Source organism: Amphiprion ocellaris, chromosome 4, assembly GCF_022539595.1.
Source record: "Amphiprion ocellaris isolate individual 3 ecotype Okinawa chromosome 4, ASM2253959v1, whole genome shotgun sequence".
In the NCBI taxonomy this organism is placed as follows: Eukaryota; Metazoa; Chordata; class Actinopteri; family Pomacentridae; genus Amphiprion; species Amphiprion ocellaris.
Window position 1 is genome coordinate 25,604,754 of NC_072769.1, and position 21,761 is coordinate 25,626,514.

General features: G+C 41.5%; 5 protein-coding genes and 1 pseudogene across 5 annotated transcripts; all 6 read right to left on the bottom strand.

Annotated features, from left to right (window-relative positions):
• Positions 1-598: 598 nt before the first annotated feature.
• Positions 599-21,030, bottom strand: LOC111582392 (uncharacterized). Its single transcript, XM_055010297.1, is given in 2 exon segments — positions 599-1,262; positions 20,624-21,030. Coding segments are annotated over 2 exon segments (804 nt in total). The 5' UTR covers positions 21,020-21,030; the 3' UTR covers positions 599-854.
• Positions 4,605-5,054, bottom strand: LOC111567745 (histone H2B). Its single transcript, XM_023269039.3, has one exon. The coding sequence runs from the start codon at positions 5,023-5,025 to the stop codon at positions 4,651-4,653; it is 375 nt and encodes a 124-aa protein (XP_023124807.2). The 5' UTR covers positions 5,026-5,054; the 3' UTR covers positions 4,605-4,650.
• On the bottom strand, positions 5,516-9,316 carry LOC111574708 (histone H1-like; annotated as a pseudogene).
• On the bottom strand, positions 10,743-11,517 carry LOC111567746 (histone H4). The gene has a single exon (XM_055010294.1). The coding sequence runs from the start codon at positions 11,315-11,317 to the stop codon at positions 11,006-11,008; it is 312 nt and encodes a 103-aa protein (XP_054866269.1). The 5' UTR covers positions 11,318-11,517; the 3' UTR covers positions 10,743-11,005.
• On the bottom strand, positions 13,275-13,767 carry LOC111574706 (histone H2B). Its single transcript, XM_023279429.3, has one exon. The coding sequence runs from the start codon at positions 13,742-13,744 to the stop codon at positions 13,370-13,372; it is 375 nt and encodes a 124-aa protein (XP_023135197.2). The 5' UTR covers positions 13,745-13,767; the 3' UTR covers positions 13,275-13,369.
• Positions 17,263-17,666, bottom strand: LOC111574710 (histone H4). Its single transcript, XM_055010296.1, has one exon. It carries the CDS (start codon positions 17,619-17,621, stop codon positions 17,310-17,312), a length of 312 nt encoding a protein of 103 aa, XP_054866271.1. The 5' UTR covers positions 17,622-17,666; the 3' UTR covers positions 17,263-17,309.
• Positions 21,031-21,761: the final 731 nt, after the last annotated feature.

Consider the following 21,761-nt stretch of genomic DNA (forward strand, 5'->3'; position numbering starts at 1 on the left):
CTCATTGGCAAAATATCGGGAAGAGCAGGTGCCAGTCCGCAATGCAGAAAGATATTTTCTAAATATATAGATAATGAGTACACTAAAATGAATGTCGAGCTCAAAAGGAGATTTGAATAATTAGAATAGGTCTCTACTACTGCAGACAACGGGACGCACATAATAAAAGCTATCTTGGCGTAACTGCCCATTGGATACATCCACATGGCATGGAACGAAGGACAGCCGATGCTCAATGAGACTTTGTGGCTCTGGATAGAGCCGCTGGTTTGTTGCTGGATGTGAATCCTTTGCTTGGCTTTACCTGAGCTGACAGACAGGGCTGAACTGCGGACGTAAGAGAGGACAGTCGATGACAGTTTCAGTGGGCGGAGTCAAACTGACTAAATCAACGGAAACCTTAATTTCTAAATTATACAGGGTAATTTATGGAACATAACATGGAAATCAAATTTTTTAAATAAAATATATTATCACCATCTAAATTACACAGGGAAGTACAAACAAAGAAAAAAAAAACTCAATATAAAGATACTAGAATCAGTGAGAGAAGAGTTGATTTCCTTTTCTAAATTGTTTGCTTGAAGGTGGTGATTCAGTATTGGAGAACAATTTAAACGGACTCATACCTACTGTAGTGATGAAAGTTGGCGAGAGCAGTACTTATTTGCCAGATATACCGTTGTACAAAAACGGCCTGAATCACAGTTTAACTTCATGTGTCATTAAGTCAAAAGTAGTTGAGGCTACAAGTTGTAATATTTTCCTACATAAAAGGACCTAGATAGATGCTCATTGAGAGTTTGTGTGTGGCTCTGAAAAGAGCCGTTGGTTTGTTGCAGGACGTGGAGACTTTACTTGGACTTGGCGGGCTTCTCGGTCTTCTTGGGCAGCAGCACAGCCTGGATGTTGGGCAGCACGCCGCCCTGAGCGATGGTCACTCCGCCCAGCAGCTTGTTGAGCTCCTCGTCGTTGCGGACAGCCAGCTGCAGGTGACGGGGGATGATGCGAGTTTTCTTGTTGTCTCTGGCGGCGTTTCCAGCCAGCTCTAGGATCTCAGCGGTCAGGTACTCCAGCACAGCCGCCAGGTAGACGGGAGCGCCGGCACCCACACGCTCCGCATAGTGGCCCTTCCTCAGCAGTCTGTGGACACGACCCACCGGGAACTGAAGTCCTGCCCGGGAGGAGCGGGTCTTTGCCTTGGCTCTGGCTTTGCCGCCGGTCTTTCCACGTCCAGACATATTTCAGACAATAAAAGCTTCCTACTGAGAGCAGAAACTAGAATAACGTTAAGGCGACAAACTGCAGCCTTATATAGGAACACAGCTGCTCACTGATTGGTCAGAATGAGAGGGAAATGTGATCGTCCAATCAGAGGAGAGTTATTGTAGCTCTAAGAGCCGCTTCATTCAGACCAACACATCACTAATGCACAGTTTAAAATGAAACAGTTTAACTGCAGTTTAGTGAAACATGGTTTTTAGTTTACTTCAAATAGAATCCTGGCTGGAAAGGAACACAAGTGTATATAGTAGAATAAGCTATAGTTGAATTTGAATTCAAGTTTAATCCTGTGTGTTGAAAAAATATTGTATTTTTCATCATTTAGCTATTTAGGTTAAAGCATTTCTGAATGTCAAGTTGATCATTGTTATTCCCCGAAATTCTTGATGACTTACAATAAACATAAGGAAAATATGTGGCTTCAGTCACTTCGTGCATGTGAATCTATTTTATAAATAGTCCAGCCGAGCAGCAGAAATAAATCAAGTAAAAGATAAAATCAGCTGTTTTCAGCTGCTCTTTGAATATGTACAAAACCATTAAACATCTATCAGCAGAGTCTGACTCTCTGGAATCATTACAGATATAAATTAATATTGTTTACACTAATCATAATGTGACTGGTCAGTATTTTATCAGTGAGAGTGGAGTGTTCACTGATCAGAAAAGAGGTCACTATTTCTCGTTACTTTATAAAACATGAAAATACAATTGTAATGAATAAAATTGCAAATAATTGTAATCGTTATTAAGATTGTTTGGGCCATTAATCAAAAATCAGTACTTTTGTGCTTTACAGTTTTCAAACTGACTCACCTCAGTTTAACAGGACATTTCAAATTGTATATGTGGATTTGATTCTCAATCCTCTACTTCACACATATATATATATATATATATATATATAAAGCACACTTAAATGCTAAATATTGTTGTATTCTTTAAACATATACACTGCTTATTTTTCCTTTGTATTCTCTAACATTTAAAAGGTCTAGATTTCATATGTATTTTGACATATTTAAGGACAGACGCTAAAGTTCAGCCTGATTATATGTTTAATGAAGCGCATCTAATTCGTGCAATAAGCTCTAAATATATAACATATGCACATAAAGGAGTTTCCCAAAAAGGCGATCAGAATTATTTGAAAGTAAATACAAGATTACTATCACCATGGATGCTGAGCTCTGCTAGTGAACATGTGTGGCTCTGAAAAGAGCCGTTGTGCCAGGTGTAAAGTGAGTGCTGTGGGTCTAAGCTCTCTCTCCACGAATGCGGCGGGCCAGCTGGATGTCTTTGGGCATGATGGTGACCCTCTTGGCGTGGATGGCGCACAGGTTGGTGTCCTCGAAGAGACCGACCAGGTAAGCCTCGCTGGCCTCCTGCAGAGCCATGACAGCGGAGCTCTGGAAGCGCAGGTCCGTCTTGAAGTCCTGAGCGATCTCTCTGACGAGGCGCTGGAAGGGCAGCTTGCGGATCAGCAGCTCCGTGGATTTCTGGTAGCGACGGATCTCTCTCAGAGCCACGGTACCGGGACGGTAACGGTGAGGCTTCTTCACGCCGCCGGTGGCCGGGGCGCTCTTGCGGGCAGCCTTGGTAGCCAGCTGCTTCCTGGGAGCTTTTCCTCCGGTGGATTTCCGGGCGGTCTGCTTGGTTCTGGCCATTCTGCTTTCTCTGTCTTCTCTGGTCCAACAATAAAATACAAGTGGAGACTGAGCGGCAACAGCGAGCTTATATGGAGAGCGGCGGAGCAACGGCAGCTCTGATTGGTCCAGAGGGGTGCACGCGGGGAATATCCGAGCGTGTATTGGATGAAATGAATGTGACGTTTGAAATAAACTCCTCCTCCACAGCAGCCGCCATGTTTCATAAATCCTGATTTACACTCGTCTCTTATTTTATACTGAATAATTTGAATGTATTTTATATGTTCGAATATTTTATTCTATTTTCATTTGAAAAAATAACTCACTGTGGAAAGCTTCTTGATTCATAGAAAACAAGATAAACAACGACAATGATTTATGGTTTCTTTTTCCAATCTATACTTCAGGAATAGTACTACAATATGTAAATCAGTCATTAAACAATGTTAACGACTAGAGAGCAGATTTATTGTTTTCTCCAGTTTAACTTCAGAGACTTAGCAGATATTCAGGACTACTGACAATGCAGACCCTTAACCTCACCGTTTTAATCACATTTATGTTTTCTAAATGTTCCATTAATGTGAACCAGCATCTCCACTGACAGTTTTATTAACCAAATGTACCTCATTACAGTGACACAACAAACTTCAGCTGTTTACATAACACAACACAAACATTGTTAGCTTAATGCTACGTTAGCACCGTACAAATTATATCTGACACTACAGGTGTATATGAAATGCATTAAAACCGGCACCAAGAAGAAAATAAACATTAACTTAATGAACTATCAGAGCCCTTTCAGTGTCTGCTGGTAGAATCAGCAGAAGCGCCACGGCGCCATCACTTGACTTCAGCCTTGCTAGGAGCTGCCGTCAGGCAGGAATCCTGTGATCAGGTACGACTACCCACCCTGGACAGAAAGCCCCGCCCAGAGCCATTTGATTGACAGCTCAGTCCACCAAGTGAAAGCAGAGTCTTTTGTCTTTGTTTTCACTTGGTGGACTGAGGAGTGCCATAAGGAAATGGTAAATGCAAAACGGAAAAGACAATGACAAAATTTATTTCTCTTTATATTTCCACATTTATTTCTCTATATTTCTATTTATTTATATTTTATTGTGGCACTCCTGTGACTCTATAGCAGAGCAGCAGCAATGAATCAAGTAAAGCATAAAACCAGTTGTTTTCAGTTCCTCCATGAACACATATAAAACCATTAAACATCTACCAGCAGTCTGACTGTCTGGAATCATTACAGATGTAAATGAAGATCATTTAGACTAATAATTACACTGTGACTGGTCAGTACCTTATCATTTGTAAACGAGAGTGGAGTGTCCAGTGATCAGAAAAGAGATTACTGTTTACTTCATTAAACACAAAAACATAATTATAATTAAATTGTAAATAACTTACACATTTATTATTGACATAGTTTAGGCCATGAAGCTAAAATGATTGCTTTTATGCTTTACAGTTTTCAAAGTGACTCACCTCATAGTTTAACAGAACATTTCAGATTGTATATTTGGAATTGCTTCTCCATTCTCTACTTCATGTAAGAAGTACACTTACATGCCCATCACTGTATATTTATGTATTAATTAGCTTAATATATAAATATTTAAGTTGCCATTGGACGTTGAGCTCTAATTCGTGAACATGTGTGGCTCTTAAAAGAGCCGTTGTATATTGTAGATAATGAAGGTGTTTACTTGGAGCTGGTGTACTTGGTGACGGCCTTGGTCCCCTCAGACACGGCGTGCTTGGCCAGCTCACCGGGCAGCAGCAGTCTGACGGCGGTCTGGATCTCCCTGGAGGTGATGGTGGAGCGCTTGTTGTAGTGAGCCAGGCGGGAGGCCTCGCCGGCGATACGCTCGAAGATGTCGCTGACGAACGAGTTCATGATGCCCATGGCCTTGGACGAGATGCCGGTGTCGGGATGGACCTGCTTCAGCACCTTGTACACGTAGATGGCGTAGCTCTCCTTCCTGCTCCTCTTCCTCTTCTTGCCGCCCTTTCCGGCGCTCTTCGTCACCGCTTTCTTGGAGCCCTTCTTCGCGGCGGACTTGGCTGGTTCTGGCATCTTTCTCCGTCACTGTAATAACAACTGAAGTAGAGAGCAGAGAGAGGCTCTTCTTATACAGGCCGCATGGAAATACGACTGCGCAGCCCCCCGTCTGTCATTGGCTGATCTGCTCAGCTGGTTGGAGTCTGGTTTCCATGGAGCTGACACAGAAAGCTGGAGACCTCTGGCAGTTTCAATGTAGTTCTTCAGATGTGACCACTGTTCCCTCTAAGCTGCGCACTGCTGACACGGTCTCCGCGCACAGAATATCTGCGCTGCGCACAAAAAAAATCCAACCTAAATTGAAAATAAAATAAACACATAATTCATCCTGTGCTATTTTTCAGTGTGAGTCAGTGAGTGATCGGTGACTGGCTGCTCCAGCCAATGATGTGATTCACATCCATATTTTTGCAGCTAATCAACGTCATTTACAGGCGTATGTGCAGCCACCATTGTTCTAGCTAGCAGAGCGGTGTGGCTGATGTGGAGTGAAGGCACATTTACATACATACATACATGCATTTTATTAGTTTGGTTTCACTGTTTAAAATGAGGCCACTTCTTTTCAGACAGAACCTGTGATCATAAAACAATACAAAGTTGTTAGTTCCATGTTAATAAAGCACTTAAAGCTTTAGTTATGGCTAAATGCTTTTTTCAAAATTAAATATATCACTCCTTAGGTGGTAGTGGCCCCAAGTTCAGTAAATTTGGAAAGATATTCACAGATTCGGACTTCCAGCATCAATGAGTCGTTACAAATAGCTTGTCAAAACATAAAGGATGTCTCTCTCCCATCGTTGTAAGGCAGACAATGTGCTACAAGCCCAGTTTTATCAAAAGTAGCTGTCTTTCAAGCTACAGGAATAACATTGGTGTCTACGGAGTGAACAGGGTCCGTCTGCAATTTGCAAAACCGCTGCAACAGTAAAGAGAGACAAATATTCAATAACTTCACTCTTATACATTGTAGTGTCACTAAAATCACTGCAGCCTTCAACTGGCTCCTGTTGACAAAGTGTTTTAACAGAAATGTAAATGCTGTAATTTGATTCTTTTAATGAACCATGTAACTTGAATGGATGTGATGCTGGTGTGACCACAGTGCACACGTCTGATGTTGCTCACAGTGGTCCAAGGAACGCTCAGGGAGTTTGTGTGTTTGCTCAGACTCATGAAAAGTTAGAGGGAACATTGTTTATAAGATACATAAAGATACCATGGCAATGCATACTGAAGAGAACTAAAACTGACAACATTACAATTACTGCATTTCACAGTCTCATAAAGCAGTTCAATAACCGTAGAGCTAAGACTGTTTGATCTTACAAAATAAGAACTGACCGTAGTTTAGAAAAATAAGATAAATTCACACTGTGGCAGTAGCTTAGATTGACTATTTACTGACCACTAACATCATGACCAGAAGATGAGTGTACATAATGCTTTCATGCAACTGATAACTGTTTTGTGCATGGAATCATCTTGTGAACACCTTTAGAGTTAGAGGATACATCAGCAGGAACAAATCAACAAGGTCTGCTTTAGTTTGTTTCATGCAGTTTGCTGCAGTTCCTCCATAGGTCACAAAATCTGGTTTATTGGATGTGGCTGGTCATTGTGATATTTTAAAAACCCTGTTCCTATTTTGCTTATTTTAAAGGGTAGTTATTGTGTTGGTCTAGACTTATCAGGTGAACATCTTCATCTTCCTCCAGATTGGTCACCTCTGCTTCACCATTCAGGAGTCTATCAGACAAATGGCCTGTTTCTCCTCGGTACCTGGTACTCTCTATCTGTGGTCACTATCAGTCAACTTTAACTGCATCTTTTTATACTGTAGGAATGACTGTGATGTAGCACATATCAGTTTGGGGATCTTTTAAGTCTAGATGATTCAAAACCTCTGATAGTTTTAAACTGTTTAGAAAAAAAAGAAACATAGGATAAATTGGATAAACAGCCAAAACCTTTGACAAATAGCGTGACACTATGACTATGTATTATGCTAGCAGCAACAAATGTTGTCATGCTTACATTTACTCTCCTTATGATCAAAAGATGCATGCAGGGAGAAAATTCTCATTATATATCAGTAGTAGACCCTTTTAAAAATGTATGTACAAAATATCTCAGTTACATCTGTTAATTAAGGTATTTAAATTCTTCTTGTACAAGTTTGAGGCAGACATCTCCTTCCATCGGTGCAGGCAGGAAGTAAAGAGGCCTAGTCATGTGACCATTCACACTAGTTACATGATGTTGATGCAATTTAGAGGAGACAACCTATTCTTTGATTTTAAAACTTGCATGAACTGTCCAATGCCAAAGCAGCACTTTTAGAGAATAAAAATTAAAAGAAAACTGAGCAGCAACAACTGTTGCCAGTGGGATAAAATGGGATAAGTTTGGACTAATTGTTTAATAGTAATGCAAAGATGAATTTCTTTTAAGTTCAGCTTATATTAGTACGCATTTACAGTGTGATAGTGCTGTTGAAAACATGTAGTCAAATTTATTTCTGCTATTTTGACATTTTTTTCTTTCCATTTTTCTTTTTTAGGTTATTGTTCTTTTTGACAAAGAAATAAACTAGGAGGTAACAGTACCTTTTGAGATGGGAAGAGCTCAGTCCTGCTCCTTTAAAATGGTGAAGATTATTATAAAAGGCATAAGTAATTAATGCAACATAATGGAATTGCAAGTTATTTTTAATTTAGCATATTTAAGTGCTGCTCCTTTAAAAGCCAGCATGTTTTTCACGTTTAACAGACTGATTTATAGTAATTTAGAATTTAATAGTTTAGAGCTGAATGTAGAGTTTCCACCTTGTTGAGCTTTAAAATGTGAGCAGTGATGTTGAGTGCTGATGTAGTGATGAGTGAGGCAGCAGCTCTTTAGTGGAGGCTGTGGTGGCTCTGAAAAGAGCCTTTGCTGATAAGTGAGTGAAGATGAAGCAGCTTCACTTCTTTGCAGCTTTCTTAGCTGCAGGCTTCTTGGCTGCACTTTTCTTGGCTGCGGGCTTCTTGGCTGCAGCTTTGGGCTTCTTAGCGGCGGGCTTCTTGGGGCTCTTCTTCGGCGTCTTCTTGACGACTTTCTTGGCCGTTGCCTTCTTCGGGGACTTCTTGACCGCTGTCTTCTTAGCTGCTGCCTTCTTGGCCGCGGCAGGTTTCTTAGCTTTGGCGGAGGCGGCGGGTTTCTTGGCTTTAGCGGGAGCCTTCTTCTTGATCACCTTCTTGGCCGGTTTGGAGACTTTGGGCTCCGTCTTGGCGAGCTTGAAGGAACCGGAGGCTCCGGTGCCCTTAGTCTGGGTCAGAACCCCCTTGGTGACCATCTTGGTGACGGCGGTGTTGATGCGTTTGTTAGACTTCGCCACATCCACCTTTTTCGTCGCCAGCACCTTCTTGATCGCAGCCAGTGAGATCCCCTTCCGCTCCTTGGACTCGGCCACAGCGGAGACGATCAGCTTCGGGAGGCTGGGTCCGTCCGTCTTGGACCGGACCGCCTTCTTCTTCGGGGATTTGGCCGGGGCTTTAGCCGGTGCAGCTGCTGGAGCTTCTTCTGCCATGTTTCTCTGTCTCTGTTCGTCTCAAAGTGTTCGAGCTGAAGGCAGGAGGCGGGACTTATAAACACCATGAGAACCGTAAAGAGGCAACACACCACACCGGGCTGCCGCCTCCTCAAACGCGGCCACATTTGTGTTTTCTCCGATACGTTTTGGACACAAAAGACGCACAAAATCATCTTTTCACACTCCACGGTCGCTGCCACGCCGACGACACGCGTGTCCCTCCACACTCGGCTCATGTTCGGCTTCCAGCTCTTTGTCTCTCGCTTCCAGGAGGCTTCCAAGCTGTCGGACACACGGTGACCGAGGGCGGCTCGTTGACACTTTTCTGTACATTTGTGCTCCTAAAACGACTAAAAGCTCCACGTCTCCGGTGGAACATCGGTGTTCCGTTTAGCAGAGACATGTGAGGACACAGTGGAAGGAAAACGGCGGCGCTGCGCTGTTTTGTTGGCCTGGAAGCGGAGAGTTTCGGCCGCCGGTAAACACACGGACGCTGCCGGTGCTCGGGGTCTGCTGGTGTCTGAATGATCCGCTGAAACTCTGTCTGGACTAAATGCTGGATTATAGAAGCACCGACACTTTAATAAATCTCTGATATAACTAACGTTACATCTTGTCTCTGAATATTTAGGATTTTAAATTTTTTTTTGTTGTATTCTGTATTCAGATCCATGTTGTCTTTCTAAATGTGTGTATATATTATAATAAAATGTAGAAATCGTCTTATGGTATCATTTGTATGTTTAGATACACGTATTAATCATCTTTTAGTTGTATTAACGTTTTTCACATTTATTCTTAATCACATAGATCTTGTTTGCAGTTACTGATACTGAATTCCCCTGTTAGATTACAATTAAACTAACTTTTTATTCATTCTGATCAACACATTTATTTATTGTGGGCTCGTTTGGGAAACTATGCAAGAAACAAACTGTAAAATTAATTAATTAAGAGCACAAGAATTATTTACATCCAGACTGGAACTACATGAGAGGCTCAAATCCTATTGAAATATAATTTACAAAAAATATCTGAATCATCTAACATCAGCCTGTTTTTGCTGAGTGGTTAAGAAATAAATGACTTTAGTAAAGACAGCAACATGCAGCTGTCACTAAAATAATTGTTCTATCAAAACAGAAAATTCCTTTGTTAATTAAATATCTTGGCTACACGATAAGATAGTTTTAAAAGTTTGATGAAGACAAAGACTATTAAGAGCTTTATTAACCAATTAAAGGATCTGAAAAACAATTCTAAAACAGACAAGTAACCAGATCAGAGACTTTAAAACTTGAGTTTTCCTCCTGGTCTTAGAACCTGTGCTGCCAAGTTTTGAAGTCATTGGAAAAGAATTATGGTCTTTTTTGGGTTTTCTTTTTAGTAGTTTTAGAGATGACTGGTCGCAGCCAGGCAGGATTTTTAAGTGTTAAAATACTGAAGTTGACAGTTTTTTTTTTACTTTTCTCTCCTACTTGCTCCTCCTGAGTCACTTTCACTCTGTATTTCTCTAATATCATAGTTTTGTCATCCGATACCAAAATACTCAATTTCAGAGCATTTTTTTTAACCTCAATAAGTGGTCATTAATATAATTAACCTGCAGGCTGCTGCTCTGTACACAGATTTATGTAAATACAATAACTGGATACACAGATATGACATGTTAAAAATCACACTTCTAGCAACAACTTCACATTAAACATCCTGTAATCAATCAAAATTATTCATGTATTTATAACTGATCAATCTGAGCTTAAGAACAGAGAAGCAGATTTAATGAAAACCAAAGTAATATTTTGGAGCGTGTTGGTTATTATCAGATAAACATGTTTTTGATCCCACAGTGAGGAAAGTCAGACTGGATGGGGAGAGACCAGTATCATGTGTTGAAATTCAAATTGAACTTATTGATCCAGGCTCCATCATCAGGTTCAGGTTCCCTGTTTTTCCCCCATTGACCTGATTAGGTCTGGACTCCTCTCCAGGTCTCGTTTACTTGTTAGTCATCCACTTTCTTCCAATAATTGGCCTCACACTCACTGATCTTTCCTTTGCACCCTCCTCAGTTCTGTCCCTGACCTCCTTTTCTCCAGCAGCAAACACAACAGGAATAAATGTGTGCAGGAGAGACTATTATTAAAAAAAAAAAAAAAAAAAAAAAAAAAAAAAAGGAGACAAACTATAAACAGAGACAAAGTTGAAGCTGCTGTAACTGACTCTGCCTTCACACACGATACTTGCTTGAGTAGCAGACTTATATTTCATATGCACGGTTACTAAACACCAAATGTATTTTGGCAATCTTTTAAAAACGTTGAATCAGACCAACATCGTTGTTGAGGAGCATCAGGCTGCTGCTCTGTAGAGGAGATGTGTGGCCCTGAAAAGGACCTTTGTTTTGCTACATCATCGCTGACTTTAACCTCCGAAGCCGTACAGAGTGCGGCCCTGCCTCTTCAGAGCGTACACCACATCCATGGCGGTCACCGTCTTCCTCTTGGCGTGCTCGGTGTAGGTGACGGCATCACGGATGACGTTCTCCAGGAACACCTTCAACACACCGCGGGTCTCCTCGTAGATCAGACCGGAGATACGCTTGACTCCACCACGGCGAGCCAGACGGCGGATAGCGGGCTTGGTGATTCCCTGGATGTTATCCCGGAGAACTTTACGGTGACGCTTAGCGCCTCCTTTACCGAGTCCTTTTCCTCCTTTGCCTCGTCCAGACATCGTTACTCTTCTGCAGTTTTCTGCTCAATGAAGCCGCTACTGGATTCACGGACATTTAACTCTCCACTGAGGACGTGATAGAAGACAGAGGCTAGCCTCCTCCTCTTCTTCTGTGGATGTTCAATGCTGCTTAATAATAAACCTTCTTTGCTCCATCAGCGCCACCAACTGACCAACGGCAGGATCAGCAGCTGCTGTCTTTATGGATCCTTCAGCAGGAAATTCACACATTACAGCAGCTGAGAAGATACAAGAAGGATTGTGTTTAAAACATGAGCACTGTCACCATATAGCACACACAAAACAAGACAACATAAAATAATATTAACAAATAAAATAAAAAAAATACTGTATTTTTCATCATTTCGCTATTGAAGTTAAAACATTTTCTGAATGTCAAGTTTATCATCTGTATTCCCTGAAAATATTGACTCAGAAAAGAGGTCACTATTTATTTTGTTACTTTATCAAACATGAAAATACAATTGTAATGAATTAAATTGCAAATAACAGTTGTTATTGTTATTAAGATTGTTTGGGCCATTAATCAAAAATCCATACTTTTATGCTTTACAGTTTTGAAATCACTCAGCTCACAGTTTAACAGAACATTTCAAATTGTATATGTGGATTTGATTCTCGAGCTTCTACTTTATGCATGTAAGTATATTGAAATGCCAATTACTATTGTATTCTAACATATATAGTGATCTTATTTTCCAGAATCTTGGTATTCTCTCAAAATTCTGGATTTTATATTTTGACATATTTAAGGACAGATGCTAAAGTTCAGCAAACCACATTTCATTCGTGCAATAAGATGCAAATATTTGATGTGTGCACAAAGTTTCCCAAACAGCTGATCAAAATGATTTGAAAGTGAGTAAATGACCGCAATCACCATGGATGCTGAGCTCTGCTAGTGAACGTGTGTGGCTCTGAAAAGAGCCGTTGTGCCAGGTGTAAAGTGAGTGCTGTGGGTCTAAGCTCTCTCTCCACGAATGCGGCGGGCCAGCTGGATGTCTTTGGGCATGATGGTGACCCTCTTGGCGTGGATGGCGCACAGGTTGGTGTCCTCGAAGAGACCGACCAGGTAAGCCTCGCTGGCCTCCTGCAGAGCCATGACAGCGGAGCTCTGGAAGCGCAGGTCCGTCTTGAAGTCCTGAGCGATCTCTCTGACGAGGCGCTGGAAGGGCAGCTTGCGGATCAGCAGCTCTGTGGATTTCTGGTAGCGACGGATCTCTCTCAGAGCCACGGTACCGGGACGGTAACGGTGAGGCTTCTTCACGCCGCCGGTGGCCGGGGCGCTCTTGCGGGCAGCCTTGGTGGCCAGCTGCTTCCTGGGAGCTTTTCCTCCGGTGGATTTCCGGGCGGTCTGCTTGGTTCTGGCCATTCTGCTTCCTCTGTCTTCACTGGTTCAACAATAAAATACAAGTGGACACTGAGCGGCAACAGCGAGCTTATATGGAGAGCGGCGGAGCAACGGAGGCTCTGATTGGTCCAGAGGGGTGCACGCGTGGAATATCCGAGCGTGTATTGGATGAAATGAATGTGACGTTTGAAATAAACTCCTCCTCCACAGCAGCCGCCATGTTTCATAAATCCTGATTTACACTCGTCTCTTATTTTATACTGAATAGTTTAAATGTTGTATTTTATTTGTTCGAATATTCTATTCTTTGAAAAAATAACATACTGTGGAAAGCTTCTTGGTTCATAGAAAACAAGATTAACAAAGAATGATAAAGTAAGACGGAAGTCTTTTAATGTATTTAAGTACTGAGGAAAGTAGTTTTGGAAAAAGACGAATACTGACATTTAGTATCTGAAGTTCTGTTACATAAAGGAGCTTTACGGTGCGGTGTGTAGTGAAATCCTGTGTGTGCTTATATTGAGTTTTGCGTGAAACGCTTTATGCTAGTAGAATAAGGAATTGTTTCAAGTTTGGTCGTAAAAATGACAGTGTGGACACAGCTAAAAGTGGATCTAGAGCTCTGCAGATTAAGTGTGTGGCTCTTAAAAGAGCCGTTGTGTGTTGGATGGTGAAGGAGTTTACTTGGAGCTGGTGTACTTGGTGACGGCCTTGGTCCCCTCGGACACGGCGTGCTTGGCCAGCTCACCGGGCAGCAGCAGTCTGACGGCGGTCTGGATCTCCCTGGAGGTGATGGTGGAGCGCTTGTTGTAGTGAGCCAGGCGGGAGGCCTCGCCGGCGATACGCTCGAAGATGTCACTGACGAACGAGTTCATGATGCCCATGGCCTTGGACGAGATGCCGGTGTCGGGATGGACCTGCTTCAGCACCTTGTACACGTAGATGGCGTAGCTCTCCTTCCTGCTCCTCTTCCTCTTCTTGCCGCCCTTTCCGGCGCTCTTCGTCACCGCTTTCTTGGAGCCCTTCTTCGCGGCGGACTTGGCTGGTTCTGGCATCTTTCTCCGTCACTGTAATAACAACTGAAGCTGAGAGCAGAGAGAGGCTCTTCTTATACAGGCCGCATGGAAATACGACTGCGCAGCCCCCCGTCTGTCATTGGCTGATCTGCTCAGCTGGTTGGAGTCTGGTTTCCATGGAAACGACACAGAAAGCTGGAGACCTCTGGCAGTTTCAGCGTAGATTTCTGAGTACAGACAGGATATAAACACATTGTACTGAATATGAATAAATTTGATATAAATACACTCCTACACAACTATCAGAAACAATAGTTGTGTTTCTGAACGTCCCACAGAGCAGATAAATGTCCACTCAGATTTCAAATGGTCAATAAACAGAGAACTGGTCCTCAGCAGCATCAACAGTCTGAACTCTGAGCTTCATTCAAGTCACAACATGTTTGTAGAGGAACTAGAACCAGAGCTAAACGTCAATATCAATACATGTTTTATCAACTCAACCACTGATTTTTTTAAGATTTTTTTTTTTCCACCAACTTTGAAACTAGTTCAGAATGGGATTCAGAAATACAGTTTTGTCCAAGAACTATTCTAATTTTTCATTTCTGTGCTGTGCTTGGGTTGGACTGTACCATTACAGTCCAGATGAAGGGTACAGCAGCCACTAGAAAGATGTTAGATAATCTGTCAGACTGTCAGTTTCTGTGTTTACTGAGTGTTTGCTGGCATAACTGATTCTCCCTATGAAATAAAATGTGGCTCATTAATTTTGACGGTATGAATTGAAAAGCAGTTCTGATTTCTTGAGTTTAACTTGTATTGATTTGTGAAATAATGTCAATGTAGCATAAAAAAGAAAACATCACACCATGTCCTGTTCATAAACAAAATAGAGCAGCTTCATTTCCATGCAATATTTTTTAAATGAACACCAAGAACTACGTTGCATTCCACTTTTCTAATCAGACAATAATGGAACAAGTTTTGAATTCACCAAAGCAGGCAGGTGCTGGGCACCCTGAAGGACTGATGAAGTGAAGTGAGCATCCTGTGTGTGTGTCTGACTCTACACACACCTCTCATCATTTATAGCCGCTAGTTAACCACACAGCGTGCTGAGAGGATAAAGTCTGCCAGGCTTCTTTTTGTTTCTGTAGGTTTCTTCTGTCATGGTCAAAGTGCATCAGAGAGATGTATTATTTTACTGTCAGTGAGTTGCAGTGTGTTTCCTGTGTTTCTAGAGGCAATGAGGCCGAGGTTATGTTATTTCATTAAAACTTTGTACATGCATTTTCACATAATTGTGGACTATTGCAGTATAAATACAATAACAATAATAATTAGAAGAATTTGAATTGTGATTTTCTCAACCTCTCATTTAAAGATATCAGTAGTTGTTTATAACATTTGGATAGACAAATTAAATATAATATGCATGAACATAAAATATGTAACTTTTATAACTTTGTTGTTTTGCGCAAAGTGGATAGTCAGACTGAATAAAAGCACAAATACATTTAAATACATGATTTCTGTGTCATTTAATTATTATTTTTTATTTTTAATTTATTATTAGCACTACGAATAATAAAGGGAAGATTATGAATCAGCACCATGGAGCAAATCCATGGCTACACAGTATATGTCTGGAAAAGGTTTGAAATTTAAAAGCAGGACTCCAGGAAGAGCAGCCACAGTTAAACAATCCAGTGTCTAACGGTGATTTAAATTCAACTTCAAAATAATAATTTGTCACAAATACATTACAGCACTGTGAAATGTTGCTTTTTGCTAATCACAATCAGGGTCAGAGCGCAGGGTCAGCCATAGTATAGCACCCCTGGAGCAGGAAAGATTTAAGGCGTTGCTCAAGGGCCCAACAGTGGCTGCATCGGGGTTTGAACCACTGACCAACCGTTGCGCCACTGCTGCCCCCTCGTACATTACCTTCCTATGTCCTACATGAATGCACAGCTTGAATTATGGCTTGGTGGATATAGGCTGTACCTCCACCCCTCCTTTATTCTCGTCCCCTCATTAATGTTTCCCTTTCAGTTTACAAATGAGCAACTTGTTCTGTTTAGTTCCAACAGTCAGCCTGGCTGCAGCCTCTCAGCAGGAGTCTCCTACAAACAATCAGCAGTCTGGCAGGTCACAGTCAGCCATTTTCAGTGTTAGTTATCTTTGCATCTTGTCATGATCACACAACACTTGTTTATTCAGCTACTATCTCTCCCATGCTCTTTTTAGTGTCTGCACTCTCAGATCAATACAGCCCATCTCCAGCAATATTATCAGCAGCAGCAGCCTCCTCACCAACCTCCTCAACAGAAGCTGTTCAATGAACCCCATCAGGTCAAACATAGACTGACCCCTAACAAAGATATGAGGTGTGGACAATGATATGGTATGTTGTAATTCCATGTTACATTCTTTATGAATATGGGTTGCTACAATTCAGCCAGTTGTATTGTAAGGCCCACAGAAACAACATCATCGTCAAATTTGCTGACGACACAACAGTGGTCGGTCTGATCTCAGAGGGAGATGAGATCCAGAAACTCACAACCTGGTGTTCAGGAAACAACCTGACACTAAGCACCTCAAAGACAAAGGAGATCATCATGGACTTCAGCAGGAACAGAACTGACCCGCTCCCCCTCTACATCAACGGTGAGTGTGTGGAGAGAGTCCATACATTCAGCTTCCTGGGAGTCCAGATCTCTGATGACATCTCCTGGACAGACAACATCACGGCAGTCATAAAGAAGGCTCAGCAGCAGCTACACTTCATGAGAGTCCTCAGGAAGAACAACCTGGACAGGAAGCTGCTGCTGGCCTTCTACAGCTCATCCATAGAGAGCCTGCTGATGTACTGTGTTTCCACCTGGTACAAGAGCTGCACTGAGGCAGACAGAATGAGGCTTCAGAGGACAGTCAAAGCAGCACAGAGGACTGTTGGTTGTCCTCTCCCCTCCCTCATGGACATCTACTCCACCCGGTGCCTCAGCAGAGCTCAGAACATCATCAAGGACAGTTCACATCCCGGTTCTCAGCTTTTTGATCTGTTGCCCTCTGGAAGGCATTACAGATGTATTAAAGCGAGGACAAAAGGACTTAAAAACAGCTTCTTTCCGAGAGCCATCATCACTCTGAACTCTCAAGTCTCACACCCAGACAACAATATAATGTGAACTGTGCAATATACACCACTGCCTCATTCACTTTGCTATTTATAGTCACACTGTTATTTATATGTAAATTTGTAAATAGACTGTTTCGCACTATTTTTTAAGATTTCTGCACTGAAAAGAAGAAGCATTCTAAATTTATTATACACTGTATAATGAAAATAAAGCATGTTCTATTCTATTAATTTTGAGGACCTGCTCCTCCAAAGGGCTCTGCACTTGAGTATTGAAATGTGACTGATTTCGATGTCGTGTTATATTCAGATATATATAACCTCATTAAGCAGAAAAAAAAATAGCCATATAGATGCCAACTCAAGTCACACCAGACTGCATTTAGTGGGACCGAGCTCTATCTGTAGATGTGTGGCCCTGAAAAGGACCTTTGTTTTGCTACATCATCGCTGACTTTAACCTCCAAAGCCGTACAGAGTGCGGCCCTGCCTCTTCAGAGCGTACACCACATCCATGGCGGTCACCGTCTTCCTCTTGGCGTGCTCGGTGTAGGTGACGGCATCACGGATGACGTTCTCCAGGAACACCTTCAACACACCGCGGGTCTCCTCGTAGATCAGACCGGAGATACGTTTGACTCCACCACGGCGAGCCAGACGGCGGATAGCGGGCTTGGTGATTCCCTGGATGTTATCCCGGAGAACTTTACGGTGACGCTTGGCGCCTCCTTTACCGAGTCCTTTTCCTCCTTTGCCTCGTCCAGACATCGCTGCTCTTCTGTAGATTTCTCCTCAATGATGCCGCTGCTGCAGTCACGGGCATTTAACTCTCTACTGAGGACGTGATAGAAGACAGAGGCTAGCTTTCTCTTCTTCTTCTGTGAATTTACCTGCTGCTTAATAATAAACCTTCTTTGCTCCATCAGCGCCACCAACTGACCAACGGCAGGATCAGCAGCTGCTGTCTTTATGGATCCTTCAGCAGGAAATTCACACATTACAGCAGCTGAGAAGATACAAGAAGAATTGTGTTTAAAACATGAGCACTGTCACCATATAGCACACACAAAGCAATAACACAATATATAAACATGAATCTAACATGTCATTTCGGATGGTAAATCTACAATCAAATCAGATATTAGCATCCATTGTGGTAAGCAGAAGAAACGTTTGTTTTGGTAATAAACATTTAAAAAAAACTTTTTTTGGTGAAAGATCATCAAGTGGTTATATTGATATAAACCCTGAAACATCAGTTTGTGCGTAGTGATGGTTTATCTTAACTTAAAATAATCCACTTCAACAGGCTGATTTGTATAATAACATCACCAACATCAGTGTCTGGTCATGGGAAGAAATGGTGGCTACTTTGTCATTTTCTTTTTTGGAAGGAGGGGGGTGATTTTGGTGGTATTGATAGAGGTCTAATTTTGTTTGCATGTTGTTTTATCCAAAAGAGACAGACCAGTCTACAACTTGGGTCTTCTGCAATGCATTGTATTTATTTTTGAACCAGAACCTAATTCAAGTAGTAAAGTTAGAGTTTACATCAGTACAAGAGTTTATAGTGATGTGAATTCTGGCTCTTTCAATAGAAACAGTTCTTGTGGCTCAGCCCACCAAAAAGAGACGACTATTTCTGTTCCCAAGTTGTTCCTCAAATTTTCTGTTGCTTAAATTTATTAATTACCAACAATAAAGTAAAATTCTACATACAAGGAATTCCAAATGTACAAAACATACATTATATCAAATGTTTATTATTTGTATGGTTTATTATGCACGACAAGCAACATGGAAGTTACAAAAATTAATTTTAAAGTACAAAAACATTCATCCTTCTCCAGTCATCATACCCTGTGTATTCATTCTGTATTAACTCTCTGTGGAAAAAAAGTAGTTTTTCTGTTTGTCTAATCAGGTGTTTCTTGTATGCGCTTGAGTCTCTGGTTTCCAATCTGTGGCAGACTTAAACCGTGTGTTCAAACCATCCTAACAAGACGATCAACAACAGTAGCTGAGTGCAGCAGCCGAAGCCTGCCACCTTGAGAGCAATGCATTGTGGAATTTGTTGTGTACCAAAGAAGCTTGGGAAATGGTGATCAATAACCAGGTCCTGGTTCATTGTATTCACGCTCTGCTACTGAGGTAAAAATGCTCTGAAACTGAGTGTTTTGGTACCAGATGACAAAACTGTAATATTAGAGAAATACAGAGCGAAAATGACACAACAGCAAGTAGATGAGAATCTTCTCTGAATATTAACAGACTTTTCAAGATTGCTGCCAAATTATGTGTGATGTTATGTGTGCTTAAAAATCCTGCCAGACTGTGACCAGTCCTGTGGTCACGGCCAAGAAGGCAGCAGCTAAGATGGCAGCGGCCAACAAGTGAAGCTGCTTCATCTCCACTCACTCGTCACTACATCAACATCACAGCTCGACACACTTGGAACAAAACATTGATCATTAGCTCACCTGTGTGGCCTTGATTTAAATTTATAAAGATGTTTAATATTTTGAGAACTTTTTAAATAATTATAAAATAAGGAATACATGCATGTACATCTAAAGAAAGATGTACAATTAGCAGAAATGATGTTTCTTTAAACATGTTTTCAATAGCATCATCATACTGTAAACATGCTCTCATATAACTGGAAGCCAAATATATATGTCTTTGCATTAGTATTATTCCTTCAAAAATCTTGGACTTTGGAGATGCAGATTTGTTTTGAGGTTTGGTCCAGAACTCATCAGTTTAATACATGAATCACTTAACTGGTAGTGATTGAAATCCAGAGGGTGGAAGGCAGATTCAATTCATTTTCAAATGTACGTTTGTCCTCATATTGTAGACACAAGTTGAATGATGCTACATATTTATTGATTGAGGTCAACCAGATTTTGTCACGAGAAATTGTTCATGTTGCCAGAACTAAAGTCACATCACATCTGTGTTGATCCTTTGGGGACTTGTTGCTTCCATTTTGTGGATTCCAGAGTTTTGATGAGTATCCGTACATATTTGTCCTCATGAAACGTCATTCTTTCAAAGTAACTGTTTATATATTATTAATGACGTTCAAATCCTAAATGAAGAAAGCCAATTTAAACATGTCGGTATGAGAGTATTTTACTACATAATAGGAAGCAGACAGATGCTCAGTGAGAGTTTATGGCTCTGGAAAGAGCCGCTGGTTTGTTGCAGGATGTGAATCCTTTGCTTGGCTTTACCTGAGCTGACAGACAGGGCTGAACTGAGGACGTAAGAGAGGACAGTATGTGGCAGTTTCAGTGGGCGGAGTCAAACTGACCAAATCGACGGAAACATTTATTTCTAAATTATAAAACAAAATACATAACGGAAAACATAAATTATTAAATAAAATGTATTATCACCATCTAAATTACACAGGGAAGTACTAAGATTAAAATAAACACTCAATTAAAGATACTAGAATGAGTGAGAGAAGAGTTGATTTCCTTTTCTAAATTGTTTGCTTGAAGGTGGTGATTCAGTATTGGAGAACAATTTAAACGGACTCATACCTACTGTAGTGATGAAAGTTGGCGAGAGCAGTACTTATTTGTCAGATATACCGTTGTAGAAAAACGGCCTGAATCACAGTTTAACTTCATGTGTCGTTAAGTCAAAAGTAGTTGAGGCTACAAGTTGTAATATTTTCCTACATAAAAAGACCTAGATAGATGCTCATTGAGAGTTTGTGTGTGGCTCTGAAAAGAGCCGTTGGTTTGTTGCAGGACGTGGAGACTTTACTTGGACTTGGCGGGCTTCTCGGTCTTCTTGGGCAGCAGCACAGCCTGGATGTTGGGCAGCACGCCGCCCTGAGCGATGGTCACTCCGCCCAGCAGCTTGTTGAGCTCCTCGTCGTTGCGGACAGCCAGCTGCAGGTGACGGGGGATGATGCGAGTTTTCTTGTTGTCTCTGGCGGCGTTTCCAGCCAACTCCAGGATCTCAGCGGTCAGGTACTCCAGCACAGCCGCCAGGTAGACGGGAGCGCCGGCACCCACACGCTCCGCATAGTTGCCCTTCCTCAGCAGTCTGTGGACACGACCCACCGGGAACTGAAGTCCTGCCCGGGAGGAGCGAGTCTTTGCCTTGGCTCTGGCTTTGCCGCCGGTCTTTCCACGTCCAGACATATTTCAGACAATAAAAGCTTCTTACTGAGAGCAGAAACTAGAATAACGTTAAGGCGACAAACTGCAGCCTTATATAGGAACACAGCTGCTCACTGATTGGTCAGAATGAGAGGGAAATGTGATCGTCCAATCAGAGGAGAGTTATTGTAGCTCTAAGAGCCGCTTCATTCAGACCAACACATCACTAATGCACAGTTTAAAATGAAACAGTTTAACTGCAGTTTAGTGAAACATGGTTTTTAGTTTACTTCAAATAGAATCCTGGCTGGAAAGGAACACAAGTGTATATAGTAGAATAAGCTATAGTTGAATTTGAATTCAAGTTTAATCCTGTACACAAAGTGTTTATTCACTGAATTTCCTTATGACTTACAATAAACAAGTCAGTACATGAGAATATATTTTACAAACACTGCTGCAGAGCAGCAGCAATAAATCAAGTAAAACATAAAACCAGTTGTTTTCAGCTCCTCCATGAACACGTATAAACCATTAAACATCTAACAGCAGTCTGACTGTCTGGAATCATTACAGATGTAAATCAAGGCCATTTAGACTAATATTAATTACACTGTGACTGGTCAGTAATTCATCATTTAAAACGAGAGTGGAGTGTCCAGTGATCAGAAAAGAGATTACTGTTTATTTTATTAAACCAAAAAACAATTATATTGAAACTAACTTGTACATTTGTTACTGACATAGTTTAGGCCATGAAGCTAAAATGATTGCTTTTATGCTT